The sequence below is a fragment of the Cebus imitator genome, unplaced genomic scaffold (assembly GCF_001604975.1).
Source record: "Cebus imitator isolate Cc_AM_T3 unplaced genomic scaffold, Cebus_imitator-1.0 Scaffold609, whole genome shotgun sequence".
NCBI lineage: Eukaryota > Metazoa > Chordata > Mammalia > Primates > Cebidae > Cebus > Cebus imitator.
The window spans coordinates 927498-941650 of NW_016107924.1; the positions used below are offsets into that span (position 1 = coordinate 927498).

General features: G+C 35.9%; 1 protein-coding gene across 1 annotated transcript in view; it reads right to left on the minus strand.

Annotated features, from left to right (window-relative positions):
• Positions 1-4885: 4885 nt before the first annotated feature.
• Positions 4886-14153, minus strand: part of SLC22A10 (solute carrier family 22 member 10) — a 13345-nt gene continuing 4077 nt past the window's right edge. The window contains exons 3-9 of the mRNA XM_017516939.2: positions 12011-12165; positions 11740-11908; positions 10397-10520; positions 9811-9926; positions 7226-7440; positions 5555-5663; positions 4886-5093 (exon numbers count right to left, since the gene is read on the minus strand). Coding sequence (XP_017372428.1) covers positions 4886-5093; positions 5555-5663; positions 7226-7440; positions 9811-9926; positions 10397-10520; positions 11740-11908; positions 12011-12165 — 1096 coding nt within the window. The remainder of the gene's footprint in view (positions 5094-5554; positions 5664-7225; positions 7441-9810; positions 9927-10396; positions 10521-11739; positions 11909-12010; positions 12166-14153) is intronic.

The window sequence follows — 14153 nt, forward strand, 5'->3', positions numbered from 1 at the left end:
TCTCCCAGGTGTTCCAGTCATCTGTTGAAAAGGCGCCAGGATCTGTGTGATTTCCCGTGCGGTTACTCACTGTGCTGGCTGAAACAATGGCGCTGAGATTCCTGGCAGTTTTTTTGCCCAGGGATCTCCTGGCCTGGCTCCCTCTTTCAGTCCCCTTTCAAATCAGATGAATGGGTGATCTGTCTTCCTGGGGCTCCAATCTCCAGCTAAGAGGGCACCGGCCCAGTGTATTTTGTATGGAGAACCACCGTACAAAGCAGCCGCTTGGGCCAAAACAGCCATGCTGGCCAAAACAGCTGCGCTGGCGATCCATGGGGCTCCTCCGCCTGGGGATCTTCTGGTCTGTGGGCAATAAAAATCTGTCTGGAAATGCGGTGTCCACTCACCCTCTGCACTTTCACTGGGAGCTGCAATGCTAGGCTGTTCCTAGTTGGCCATCTTCCACCTGGAATCGGTCAAGGCCTTTTCAATAAAATGATCTCAGGCTTCCAGCTTCCAGGACTGTGAGACAATAAATTTCTTTTTTTTTTTTTTTGTCCCTAAGTTTGTGATACTTTGTTATGAAAGACATAAGAAGTGAATATGCTGTTTTTATTATTTAAACATTATCTCTTGTCAGCAATCAGTTAAACCCAAACAAGAATATCCCAAGACACATCATAATAAACTCTCAAAGAGCAGGCAAATAGAGCAATTGAAAGCACAAAGAAAAAAAAGAAGCAAATCATATGTAAGGGAGATCCAATATGCCTGGAAGCTGACTTGTAGTTGAAATTTTGCAGGTCAGAAAGGATTGAGATGTTATATGCAGAATGCTAAAGGCCAAAAAAGAAAAAGAAAAGACTGCCAAGAATACTGTACCCATAAAGCTATATTTTAGAAATGAATTGAAATAAAGACTTTCCAGGCAAATAAAAAAGCTGAGGGAATTCATCATTATCATAACTGTTCTATAAGAAATGCTAAGTGGAGTTCTTTGAAGTTAAAGAAAAAGGCCTTAATGTGATTGTTACTCTAGTATCATAATTGTGGCATGTAAACCACTTATATCTTTAGTATGAAAACTAAAAAGAAAAACTATCAAAAATAATAACTACAATAATTTGTTAGGAGATAGCAAAATAAATGTGTAAATCATGACAAAAATCAAAAGGTGGAAGGAGAGGTGAATTGTACCAGATGATCTTGTTTCGTCTCTTTTCTTTGTGATCAGTGTCAACTTGCTGTCATTTAAAATAACTTGTTATAACTATAAGATGTTTTTTATAAGCTTTGTGGTAACTGCAAAGCAAAAATCTATACTAGATATGCTAAAACTAAACACAAAGAATCAAAAGATACTACTAGAGAAAATCACAAATAAAAACTGTAAAAATAAAAGAAAGGGTGAAAAATCTACAAAACAAGTAGAAAACAAGTAACAAAATGGCAGTGTTAAACCCTTATCTATTAATAATTACCTTGAAAGTAAATGGATTAAATTCTGAAATTAAAGACATAGAGTGATAGAATGAAATTTTTAACTTAACTATAAGCACACACATAAACTTAAATTGAACAAAAGGAGAAAAATATTTCTTGCAAATGGAAACTGAAAAAAAGATAGGAGTAGCTATGCTTACATCAGATAAAATAAACACTATGGTCTTGTTTCTTTTTGCAGGTTTTTTTTTTTGCCAGAAATTGCAAAAAGAGATAAGACCAACCATAATAGTTAAGGGGTCAATACAGCAATAAGATAAAACAATTATAAATATATATGTTCCAACATCAGAGCACCTAAATATATTGAGCAAATATTAATAGGCCTAAATGAAGTGATAGGCTGCATAAAATAATAATAGGAGACTTTCAGCAATGGACAGATCATCCAGATAGAAAATCAACTAAGAAATATTGAAATTAAATCACATCCTATATCCAAAAATCACAGAACATTTCATCCAACAGCTGCACAAGACATATTCTTCTCAGAAACACACAGAACATTTTTCAAGCTAAATCATATGTTAGGCCACAAAACAAATCTCAACAAATTTTTAAAAATCAAATTAATATAAAATATCTTTTCTGACCAGAATGTAATAAAACTAGAAATCAGTAACACAAAGAACTCCGGAAACTGTAAAAATACGTGGAAATTAAGCAATATGCTCCTAAACAATCATTGGGTCAGTGAAAAAATAAAAATAAAATTTAAAAAGTCCTTGAGACAAATGAAAATGCAAACATAACATACCAAAACCTATGGGATACAGCAAAAGCCATTTAGCATTAAATGTCTACAACAAAAATTTAAAGATCTGAAATAAACAAACTAATATTACACCTAAAGGAACTAGAAAAACAAAAACAAACTAAAATTAAAATTAGAAAAAGGAAATAATAAATATCAGGGCAGGATAAATAAAAGAGACAAAAATACAAAAGATCAGCAAAATTAGTTTTTTGAAAAGACAAACAACATCAACAAAGCCTTAGCCAGACTAAGAAAAAAGAGAGGTGACTCAAATAAATAAAATTAGAGATGACAAAGAAGACATCACATCTGATGTCACAAATAGGACCCTTAGAGACTGTTACGAACAAATATAAACCAAAAAATTGGAAAAAAAAAACAACAACAGATAAATTCCTAGACACACACAAACCTTCTAAGACTGAATCATGGAGAATTAGAAAACCTCAACAGGCCAATAAAAGAATAAGGAAACTAAATCAATAATAAGAAGTCCCCCATCAAAGAAAAGTCCAGGACTTGAAGGCTTCACAGGTGAATTGTACTAAACATTTAAAGAGGTAATACCAAAATAGCAAAAATATACAAATGGAATTATATCAAACTAAAGAGCCTTTACACAGCAAAGAAAACAATCAAGGAAGTGAAGAGACAGCCTGCAGAATGAAATAAAATATTCACAAACTATGCATCTAACAAGGGACTAATAACTAAAATACAAAAGGAACTCAACAGTAAAAAAGTATGATTTGAAAGTGGGCAAAGGATCTGAATAGATATTTCACAAAAGAAGACACATGAATGCCCAAAAGGTATCTGAAAAAAATTATCAACACCACTAATCATCAAGAAAATACAAATTAAAGCCATAATGAGATATCATCTCACCCGAATTAGAATGGCTATTAACAAAAGTCATAAAATAACCAATGACAGTGAAAATGTAGAGAAAGAGGAACTTATACATGATTGGTAGAAATGTAAATTAGCATAGCCATTATGGAAAACAGTATAAAGATTCTTCAACAAATTAAGTTAACCACCATAATATCCAGCAATCTCTCTATTGGGCATATATCCAAAGGAAATGAAACACTATGTCAAAGAAATAGCTGCACTCCCATATGTATTGCAGCACTATTCACTATAGGGAAGATATAAAATTAACCTAAGTGTCCATCAACAGATAAGTAGATTTTGAAAAGTTATACATTTATATATATATAAATATGTATGTGTGTGTGATATATATGTCAATATACATACTGAATATATATTATATTTCATTGAATATATATATACACATATATATACTCATATATATATTCAATGAAATACAATATGACCATAAAAAAGAATGAAATCCTGTCCACTTAACATGGATTACGGTATGTTAATGACAACATGGATTAACCATGTTAAGTGAAATAAGAGAAGCACATGACAAATACTGCATGAGTTCACTCATATGTAGAATCTTTGAAAAGCTGATTTCATAGAAGTTGATAGTAGAATAGTGGTTGTCAGAGGCTAGGGAAGGAAGGAGGTAGGGGGAGACAGAGAGAGGTTCATCAGCAGGTACAAAGTTACAGTTTGATAGGATAAATAAGTTCTAGTGTTCCATGGCACAGTAAAGTGACCATAACTAACAATAATGTATTATATATTTCAAAAGAGCTATAAGAAGGGATTTAGATGTTCTCACCACAAATAAATGATAAGTGTTTAAGATTATAGATTTGCTAATTACCCTGATTTATATGTATCAAAACATCACACTGTTCCCCATAATATGTACAATTATTTTGAGTCAATTAAAAACAAAATAAAAGGCCAAGGCAAGTGGATTGCTTGAGATTCAGGAGTTTGAGACCAGCTTGGGCAACACAGTGAAACCCAATTTCTACTAAAAATACAAATAATTAGCCCTGTGTAGAGGCATGCACCTGTGGTCTCAGCTACTTGAGAGGCAGAGGTGAGAGAATCACCTGAACCCAGGAAGTCGTGGCTTCAGTGAGCTGTGATTGCCCCACTGCACTCCAGCCTGGGTGACAGATGAGACCCTGTCTTTAAATACACAAATAAAATAAAACTTAAAAATTAAAATTAAAAAATAAAAATAACTTTTCCTAGTTTATTTTCTGAATCCTAAATCCTTCTACTACTTGTGGCAGCAAGACTGACTGAATTTCATAGGCAACTAGACAAGATTTATCTCCTTTATTATCTTTTCAAGGAGGATCTTTAACTCTTTGTGAGAGTCTTCCTTCACTATTAAAGACAGTCTTCCTTCACTATTTTGTTTCTTTCCCCACTATATCCCAAGCTCTGTGAGAACAAGAATCATTAGGTACCATCATGAGTGTGTGTCTTTCATGAGGAAAGGTAGTATGTGCCATCACGACATAGTTCATTTTTGTTTCTTTATCACTAAAACCACCAGTGAGGGTGTCTCTGTAATCTAGTGTTGGAATTCAGAATGGATAGAGCTGGCCCTGCTGCTAATGAAACGCAATGGCCCAAGTGGAAGTAGCTCATAAAAGGCTAAGCTTTCATATTAATCCCAAGGATACATATGGTGTTTTTCATCTCTTATCACAGATCTAGAGTACACTGCTTCTCTCAGGACACGGCTAGAAGATTAACTCACTGATTTTCCACATCGTTGATGGTATCAGGCAGAGGCAGATTCTTGGTTTCTGGTAGGAGGAAGACAACAATACCAGCAATGATGGGGGAAACTCCGTAAATGATCCATGGCAAAGTGGTAACAAATACTGTTAAGGTCATCAAGAGGGGAGCCAGTGCTGCTCCAATCCTACTAGTCATTAAATCGATTCCTAAAGTTCTTGCCCTAAAGATAAATGACAAAACACGATAATCAGAAAAAAATCTACACACATAATTTGTGACATATTATTTTGATTTACCTACAGAAGACAGTAAAACACAATCATTAAAAACATGGGCAAACAGTTGCTTTTGAGATTTTCTCTATGATTTTCTGTTTTTAATCAGATTCAATGTGAGTTAAGATTCCTTTTCATCATTTTAAACAGACTGTTACACATTACACCTACTCTGATGAGTGGTCCAAAAGCTTAGTGAGATGATGCATTAAAATACTGCCCAGCACAGTAGATGGCACAAAGCCATCTTGCAATAAACATTGGCCATAATTTTTGTTAGTATATTATTAGTATCATAAATGATTGCTTTTATAATAATAAACAGGTCTCAGTTTTATTCCCTCAGTAAGTGTTTGGTAGGAAATTGTTATTTTGGGCTCTGGTGGAGCATCGATATCTCTTATACCTGAGAACAGTGGGGACGAGTTCAAGGAGGTGAACAGCACAACTGGAAAAAGCAGCAGCAGAACAGCTGATTCCCACACATGCCAAAGCCACACGCAGGGTCTGCATTTCTGGAAAATAGAAGAGACCAGTGAGACTCTGAGATCTGGGCTAAAGGAAGCAACATCCACCAAACTTAATTTAAAAACAACCTATTGAATATTTGCATGTTTGAAAAATACTGTAGAAACAACAGTGACAGAGAACATCCAGTGGTTGATAAGCTGAAAAATTATCAGCTTAGAATTATCAACTTAGGTGACAAAAATGCATAAAATTATCTGGATTAATGCAGGAAATTCCCCTGCATATCTAAGGTTTTTCAGAGAGGGAGGGGAAAATTTTAGCAGAAATTTTTTCTTACTTATTCTGTCCAGTATTTGCTATGCCCATTCTATAGAAGGTAGAATCATCATGTGGACAATTATTGAGGAGTCTGAGACTCAGCACTAAACTTGAGAACTTTACAATTAAAGTGCAGAATTTAAAGTGACCAGCCATCCTCAATTTCCCAGGGATGAAGGGGTTTTAGTGATGTGAAAATTTTATTGATAAAACCAAGAAAGTCCCAGGTAAATCTGGATAACTTAGTCAATCTAGTGCAGATGCTGTATTGTCATGGAGTTGGTATTGCACAAGAGACTAATGAAAAATCTCCTTTGTTGCAGGGCAGAGTAAAGAGAGGCTAGATCCAGAATGATGATAGGCATAAGGAAGCAAGAAATAGAACTTCTATTTGGGGAAAAATAAATTCAGAATTTGGAAGCCATTAAAAGGAAGTTTCAGAGAATGTTTTCTGCCTAACGTAAAAAGAAATAGAATCATACCTTTATAAGATTAGAAAGTGCTCTAATGTAAGACAGGAAATATACATTATTGATAATATTCAGAAAGAGGAGTTGAATTCCCCAATCTATTATGCGGTAATATACAATCTTGTATTGGGAAGCAGGGAAGGCATAATGCCTACTAAGTTTCCCCTAATCATTATATATAATCATTGTATTAACTTATAAAATAGTCTAACAGGGAGGTAAATAGGCTTTTAATCTGCCTAGTTTGTTGTTCCTACCATATATTTGTTCTCTGCTTGAAAACAAAGGATTTCTATTTCATTAAAGTCAAAAAGATTTCCCCCAATCCAGGGCTGCAGTCATGCTGACTTAACATCACACCCAAGTGTGGCTACACAGATCTCAGTGAGTAGACTGGTCAGTGAAGACAGAGTAATGAGGAAAAACCTAGACAGAGCCCACACAAAGGAAGCAATCATATCGTGTGCTCAAATGGGATATAATTGCAAGGCCTAGACATGCCATTCTTGTTATCAAAAGTATGATTAACCAAAGGGCATGTGATCGGCTGATGTCCTAGAGAAACTGTCAGGAATGAATGGCACCACTATCTAGCTACTTCCAGAGTTGATGAAGATAAATGCAGATCTGAGCTGCCCCTGGCTTTTTTCTCAATTCTTAGCCAAATCTGTATTACATGCTCATATTGCTTTGGGGGAATATGCCGCCTTTAAATGGCACCCCTCCTTATTCCTGGTTTTAGGCAAGTGTGACCAATACAATTCCTGAAGAATGAAGAGAAGACACTTTCTTTCCCCCAAAGTCCACTCTTCTCTCACCTTCGGGCACAAACGTGTTGGCCAAAACGGAAAGGCCCACCAGGAACATGAACAATATCTGGCTTATTCGACGGCCCATATGATTTAGTGTGAAAAGAGCAAGACCTCGGACTATGAGAGTAGCAGCTCCAAAAAGTACCTGCAACAGGAAAATATTGCTCCCCACATGCTGAAGATTGATCATGATACCATAAAAAGGTATTGTGTTTGCAAATCTGTAGTGAACAAAATAGAAAAGACACGTCATAAGGTTTAGAGACTACGTCCTGCAGTTGATTATCATATTGGCCCAGGCTGTTATTGGTCACTGTTAAGAAATAAAGACTCAGTACGATTTGTAGAGTACTTTGTTTTAAAGATGGCGATCTTAGAGTTATCCTGAATAATTGCATGACATTTTATAAGAACAGGACTCCTGTCAGTCATTCTTTTGTCCAAGTCTTCAAGCATATAGTTGATAATGACAGGAAAACTTAACCTGAGTCAGTCATCACACTCAATGGTATATAAGCAATGAACATAGAAGAATTAAAGCTTGAAAATTAGGGAAATAATTCCTTTTCCCAGAGCTGTCAGTATGCTGTAAGTGCTCTTTCTCTTCTCCCCAACACTACTACTATGAAGAATTTTCCCTTTGCTGGAGAGTAACTCTCAAAAAGACTACCTGCTTGGCAGCACTATCTGGGAGCACAGCGTTGTGGTGCCTGACACAATTATAAGAAATTTAAGGTAAGAAACAGTGGCTATCTCCTGAGGAGTCAGAGCAGAGACAGAGAATGTGATTAATGAATAAGCACACTGGAGGGACACAGAGGCAGGGATACACGTGTTTCTCTTATAGACCATCTGTGGGCTCTTTGGAAGTAGGAGATGACCAGGAGCCATTTTAAGTAAAAAACAAATAACATTCAACCACTCTATGTCTTTAATTGCAGAACTGAATCCATTTACATTCAAGGTAATTATCGATAGGTAAGGGCTGAGCACTTTCATTTTGTTACTTGTTTTCTACTTGTTTTGTAGATTTTTTTCCCTTTTCTTTCACTTTTAGAGTTTTTATTTGTGTTTTTCTCTAGTAGTATCTTTTGATTCTTTGTGCTTTAATTTTAACATATTACAGGTTTTTGCTTTGCAGTTACCACATAGCTTATAAAAAACATCATATAGCTATAACAAGTTGTTTTAAATGATAATGGAACTAGTCCACAATAATGATCTACTACATCCAGAAAGAACTAGCTTTAGACATTATGGCAGAAGAAACCACCACATATCATAGCAATTCCAAGCAAGAAAGTTCTTCTCTGACCATTATCTCTACATATTTGTCCCACTCTGACTGTCTAGGATTCAGAAGCCAGAGTCTGTGATGTGGTGGGTAGGGGAAAAGTGATAAAGCACAATGCAATTAAATGAAGTAGCCACCTCTAGGATATGCCTAGGAAGAGGTAAACTGTACAATTCAATAGTACTGTGTTCAGCTTAGAAGTGGACGTATGCTCTCCTGTAACACTTTTTATAGGTTTTCAAAAATTCAGAATTATATTTAAATTTTTTTCTACTGACACTACCAAAGTAAGTACTTACATATCCCCAAGAGACAATGTACAAGATTGTCTACAGAAGCCCTTGTGCGAACACCCCAAATGGGAAATAAGTAAAAGTCCATCAACAATGAAGTAGATAAAGAAATTGTACTGTATTCATCTTTTGGAATGCTGAAACACTGAGAAGGAGAACAATCTATTGTTACACGCAGCACACTGATAAACCTTAAGAAAGTAGAGGAAAAGGAGCCTGTGACAAACAGAGCCATGTTCTCTTTTACATTTTGTGAAGGTCAAAATCAGGCAACAATCCTACATAGTGATGGAGGCCAGACTGTCCTTAAGTTTTTTTGGCAGGGAAGTTGTTATTGCTGTAGATGATGCACAAGGTTTGTCTACATCTTAATCTGGGTGTTGATTATATTTTCTGTTTCCTTCCTTCCTTCCTTCCTTCCTTCCTTCCTTCCTTCCTTCCTTCCTTCCTTCCTTCCTTCCTTCCTTCCTTTTCTTCCTTCCTTCCTTCCTTTTCTTCCTTCCTTCATTTCTTCTTTTCTTTCTTTCTTTCCCTCCCTCCCTCCCTTCCTCCCTCCCTTCCTCCCCCTCTCTCTCTTTCTTTTCTTTTTTTTCTTTCTCTTTCTGTCTTTCTTGGAGTTGTACACATTCATAATCTGTGCACATTACTAAGATTTGTTTCAAGTAGAATTGAAAAAAATAACGAAAATTAAACACCAAAATTTATCCTCAGTATCAATCAGCAGCGATGAGACTAGCAGGATGATAGGGCTAACTGACTCCTCACTGTGTAACCAGTCCATGTGAGTCTACATAACCCTCTGCCTACCTTCAAATGTGGCAGGTATCTGTATATTTTCTTCATCTTTTATGTACAAATCAGCCCTACGTGTACTTGCACACACACACACACACACACACACACACACACACACAAACACACACAGTACTGTTGTAACCTTTGAAATAAAAAAATCCATTCATGTCACCACACTTTTAATGCCCCTGATATACTGTAATGCCCACCTGATAAATAACAGGATACAGATCCTTTTACGCATACTGGGGTGGCGGAACAAGTCACACACAGTTGTTTTGATCTGTGCTGCATCCAGTTCCTCCTGCATGGTAGATCTCACAACCTTCAATAACAAACATGAATCATTTACCAACATCGCCCCAGGCATTGTGATAAGAACTGGCACTCCATAGGACAAGGGAAATGTGTTCCCTTTCTCTCAAGTGTGATATATGATACACAATTACAGGAGTGAAAGTGGTGTGAAGGAAAATAAATGAGAACATTAAAGGAGCCTTCAGGAAATCATGCAGCAATAAAGACATTTGAAAATGAGGCCCCAAAGGGGTGTAGTGTATCCACAAGGATGCATAGATTATAGATTCAGATCAGGAAGTGAGCTAAAGGAAGAGATAGTTACATAATTCCCAAAGCTTCTTTTAAATAAGATGGCCTTGAAAAAATGAGAACCGAGCTTGTGTTCTCAGCTAGCTACCCTTCTTAGAAGCAGTTTGTCTATTTCGACAAGGAGAAGACAGATGTCAGCTTGTGTTGTCTCTTCAACCCAGTAACCACCTTCCCTTTCCTACTCACATCTATGTTCAGGGTTTCTTCAGCATTCTTCATTCCATTTGTGCGTGCAACTTTTCTAAGTACTTTTAAGCCCTCATCTAGTTTATTGGTGATTATCAACCACCGAGCAGATTCAAACAGCCACCTGATAAAAGAAAAACACACAAATGCAGTTATCTCTGTCTTTCTTATTAGTTATATGATTATTGGCTACGCGTGCCTTTTGCCTTCTATTTATACCCACCACTTAGTTGGGTTGGAAATAGAAAGTCATATTTTATTATACAAATACTAGGAAAACATGACCATGATCCTGCAGAACACCTTCATGGTTTAGGAACACAGACTTTGGAGTTAAATCGCTTCTTTGTTTGATCACAGGAAAATTTTCAAAGGAGTCTGTGAAGCTTAAGCTTTAGGCTCCCTACATGCATAAGTTCTTTCCAAAGCTTGGCATGAGTTCTAGCAAATTTATGTCGATGATATGTATTCTTTAAAAAAAATAAATAAGTCTTCAAATTATGTAAGCTTAAAGCTGCTCAAAGGTTGGAAGTACTTCTGCCACTAGCAGCTATGTTGGTAACTTAGTATGCAAGTGAGTCATTCATTTACATCTGCTTCAGTTTCCTTGTCAATAAAATGAAAACAGCAGTGCTATATTCCTTATTGGGTTGTTATGAAGATGGAATAAGATAATGGATGAGTCTGACATGGATTATGCTCTACTCTATCAAAATTCATCTCACTGTGTTAAAGCTGTAGTAATATCTCAATGGTCCAGTAATTTCTAACTGAATCTGATCTCCCCTAGATTGCTTTTAAAGGTAGAGAAGAAGTTTGCCACAAATAAATGTTTATTAAAATTATCTGATGGAGGAGGAAGTGCTGAACGCATGCTATAAATCACTCAAACTGCGTACCAACTTTTAGTACTGGTGAAACTGTGCTGCTCTATTGCCAAAGAGCTGTATGAATACACTTGTGGTCTCTTGCTTTTATCCAATTTCACCTGTAAAAGTGAAAAGCATTATACACATCACCATAGCCTGATTTATTTCCAGGTAAAAATGAATCAGAGATATTCCTTTCGAAATATTTTGAGATATTCCTTTGGGTCTATATTTTTAGTAAGAAAAACAAAATTGGAATTTTTCTATGTCCACTATAAAAGTTTTTTCAAATTTTACATCAGAACTCCCAGGCAGAAGTCACTGCTATTTACCATTCTGTTTCTCAAGCTGCACAGAGTGAACAGATGAGAACATCAGTCTAGGTCCAAATGTGGGACTAAGAAAATCAATATGTTCTTATTCAATATTCATTTTCATTCCAGGACCCCATAAGACAAGAGAAAAGGCTCCTACCTTGAGAAAAGAAAGAAGACAAAGAAAGGTACAGACACCACCAGATGCAGGGTTTGCCAATCTCGAAAGACATAAGCCAAGCCTCCCAGGATTATCTGTCCAATACTAAGGGCCCCAGATAACAGTATTACTACCAGGGCTTTAGACTGGGGCCTTATCCACTCGGTACCTGAAAGAAAACCCATAGAGCATATTAAAGTCAAATAAAGATGAAATTTCAGTTTCAGATTCCAGGCTCAAAAAATAGAGAAGATCACAATGGTTGACTTACTGAGTGTAGTATTATTTGAAATGATGTTCATTAAAGAAAAACCTGCCAAGAAGCGTAGTAAACAGTAAACAGACAAGGTGGGAGCAAAGGCAGTGCAGGTGTCAGTGATGGCAAGCTGAAGGAAAGACCATCTGAGAATCAATCTTCGCCCAAACCTGAGAAACAGAGAGTCATGTTAGATTATGACAGCAATAATAACTTGAGGTAAAAACTTAAGAAAATGAAAGCTTACTCTAAAATTTGATAATATTTTAACAAATTGTTTTGTGTACTTGAAATCTTGAAAGATCAAGAGCTAAATCAACAACAAGAATATCCTCAGAAGTAATCCTCCTTGTTTATAATACAGACTAACAATATCAAAATTTTGTCATTTAATAACAAGAAGGCATCTGATACCAACTGATACTGTATAAAAGAAGCTACAATGTTGGAACTGTAATATGTAATAAGTGTCTACTATATTAACATATGTATCTAGCATGGTAGAGATTCTGCATAGTATATGAACTACGAAAGAGTTAAATACGTATTTGGGTCTCTAAGATTATGCAAGCCAAGGCTAAGCTTATATATGTTAGTTGAACAATGCATCAAAGTTTCTGTTGGGTTGCCTAAGGGGCTCTCATCAAGAAAATTGGACTTTTATTGTTGATCTTGGTTTATGAACCTCTGTGTTCCATCTAGAACAGAGTAACACCTCCATAGGTCTAACCCTAGGCTTAACTTCACCAAACCACACATGCATGCATGCACCCCAGCATGCACCCCTGAGAAACAGCCTGGCAAGCTGAACCCCAGCAAAACCTTACTACCATAACCAACTGTTGCAGCCTATGCTGCTTAGACACTAGTACATAGACACTAGTACATGACACTAGCCTAAGTTAAAGCTGAAGAAACTACACAGAAACTATACTACCCACAAAGAACCAAAGCCTAACATACCCCATAAAAGTGACAATGCAAGACCCATTCATACAAATAAGTCTTTCCTTATGAAGCTTCTTCATAAACTTGTAAGAGGCAACCTTTCCTCTCAATGCAAAGAAATCAATGTAGAGACAAATCAAACATTACAAAGGAAGAAATCTGACACCTTTAAAGGACCACAATAATTTTCCTATAATAGATCCCAATGATAGAGAAATATACAAAATGCCAGAAAAAGAATCCGAAATAACAATATTAAACAAACTCGGTGAGATACAAGAGACTATAGATAGGCAATTCAATAAAATTACAAAAACAACACATAATTTGAATGAGAAATTTAACAAAGATATAGATATAAAAAAGAATCAGACAGAAATCCTAAGGCTGAATAATTCAATGAATAAAATTTAAAAATGCAACTGACAGCTTCAACCATAGACTGGACCAAGTAGAAGAAATTTCTAAACTTAAAGACAGTTTGCTAAAAATAGCAGAGAGAGATGAAAGAAAAAGAATTACAAAAACTGAAGAAAGCCTACAGAATTTATAAACACCATTAAGTGAATAAATATTTGCATTATGAGAATTCCAGAAGAAGAGAAGGGAAAAGGTTAGAAAATATATTTTATGATATAATAGCTGAAAAATTCCCAAGTCTTGGGAGCAGGATGGACATCCTGGTACAAGAAGCTCAAAGAATGCCAAATAGATTCAACTCAAACAGGTCCCATATGAGACACATTACAGTCAAATTGTCAAAAAAGCAAAGACAAAGAAAAAATACTAAAAGCAGCAAGAATAAAGCAACAAGTCACATATAAAGGAATTCCTATTAGACTAACAGCAAATTTCTGAGCAGAAACCTTGGAGGACAGGAGAAAGTGGGATAATACATCTGAAGTCCTCAAAGAAAAAACTGCCAGAAAGGAATATTATACCCAGCCAAATTCTTCTATGCTTCAGAAATAAAGGAAATATAAAATCTTTTACAAACAAGCAAAAAAACTAAGGGAATTATCACCACAGAAACAGCCAAAAACATTCTCTAGGGAATCTTACGTCTTGAAGTAAAGAGATGGTGATTACCATTATGAAAGCAACTAAAACTATTAAGCATACTAGAAGAGCCAATAAACAAAGGATAAAGATAGAGGAATCATATCTAATCACTACAGTAAAACACCCAACAAGCCTACCACCACCACCA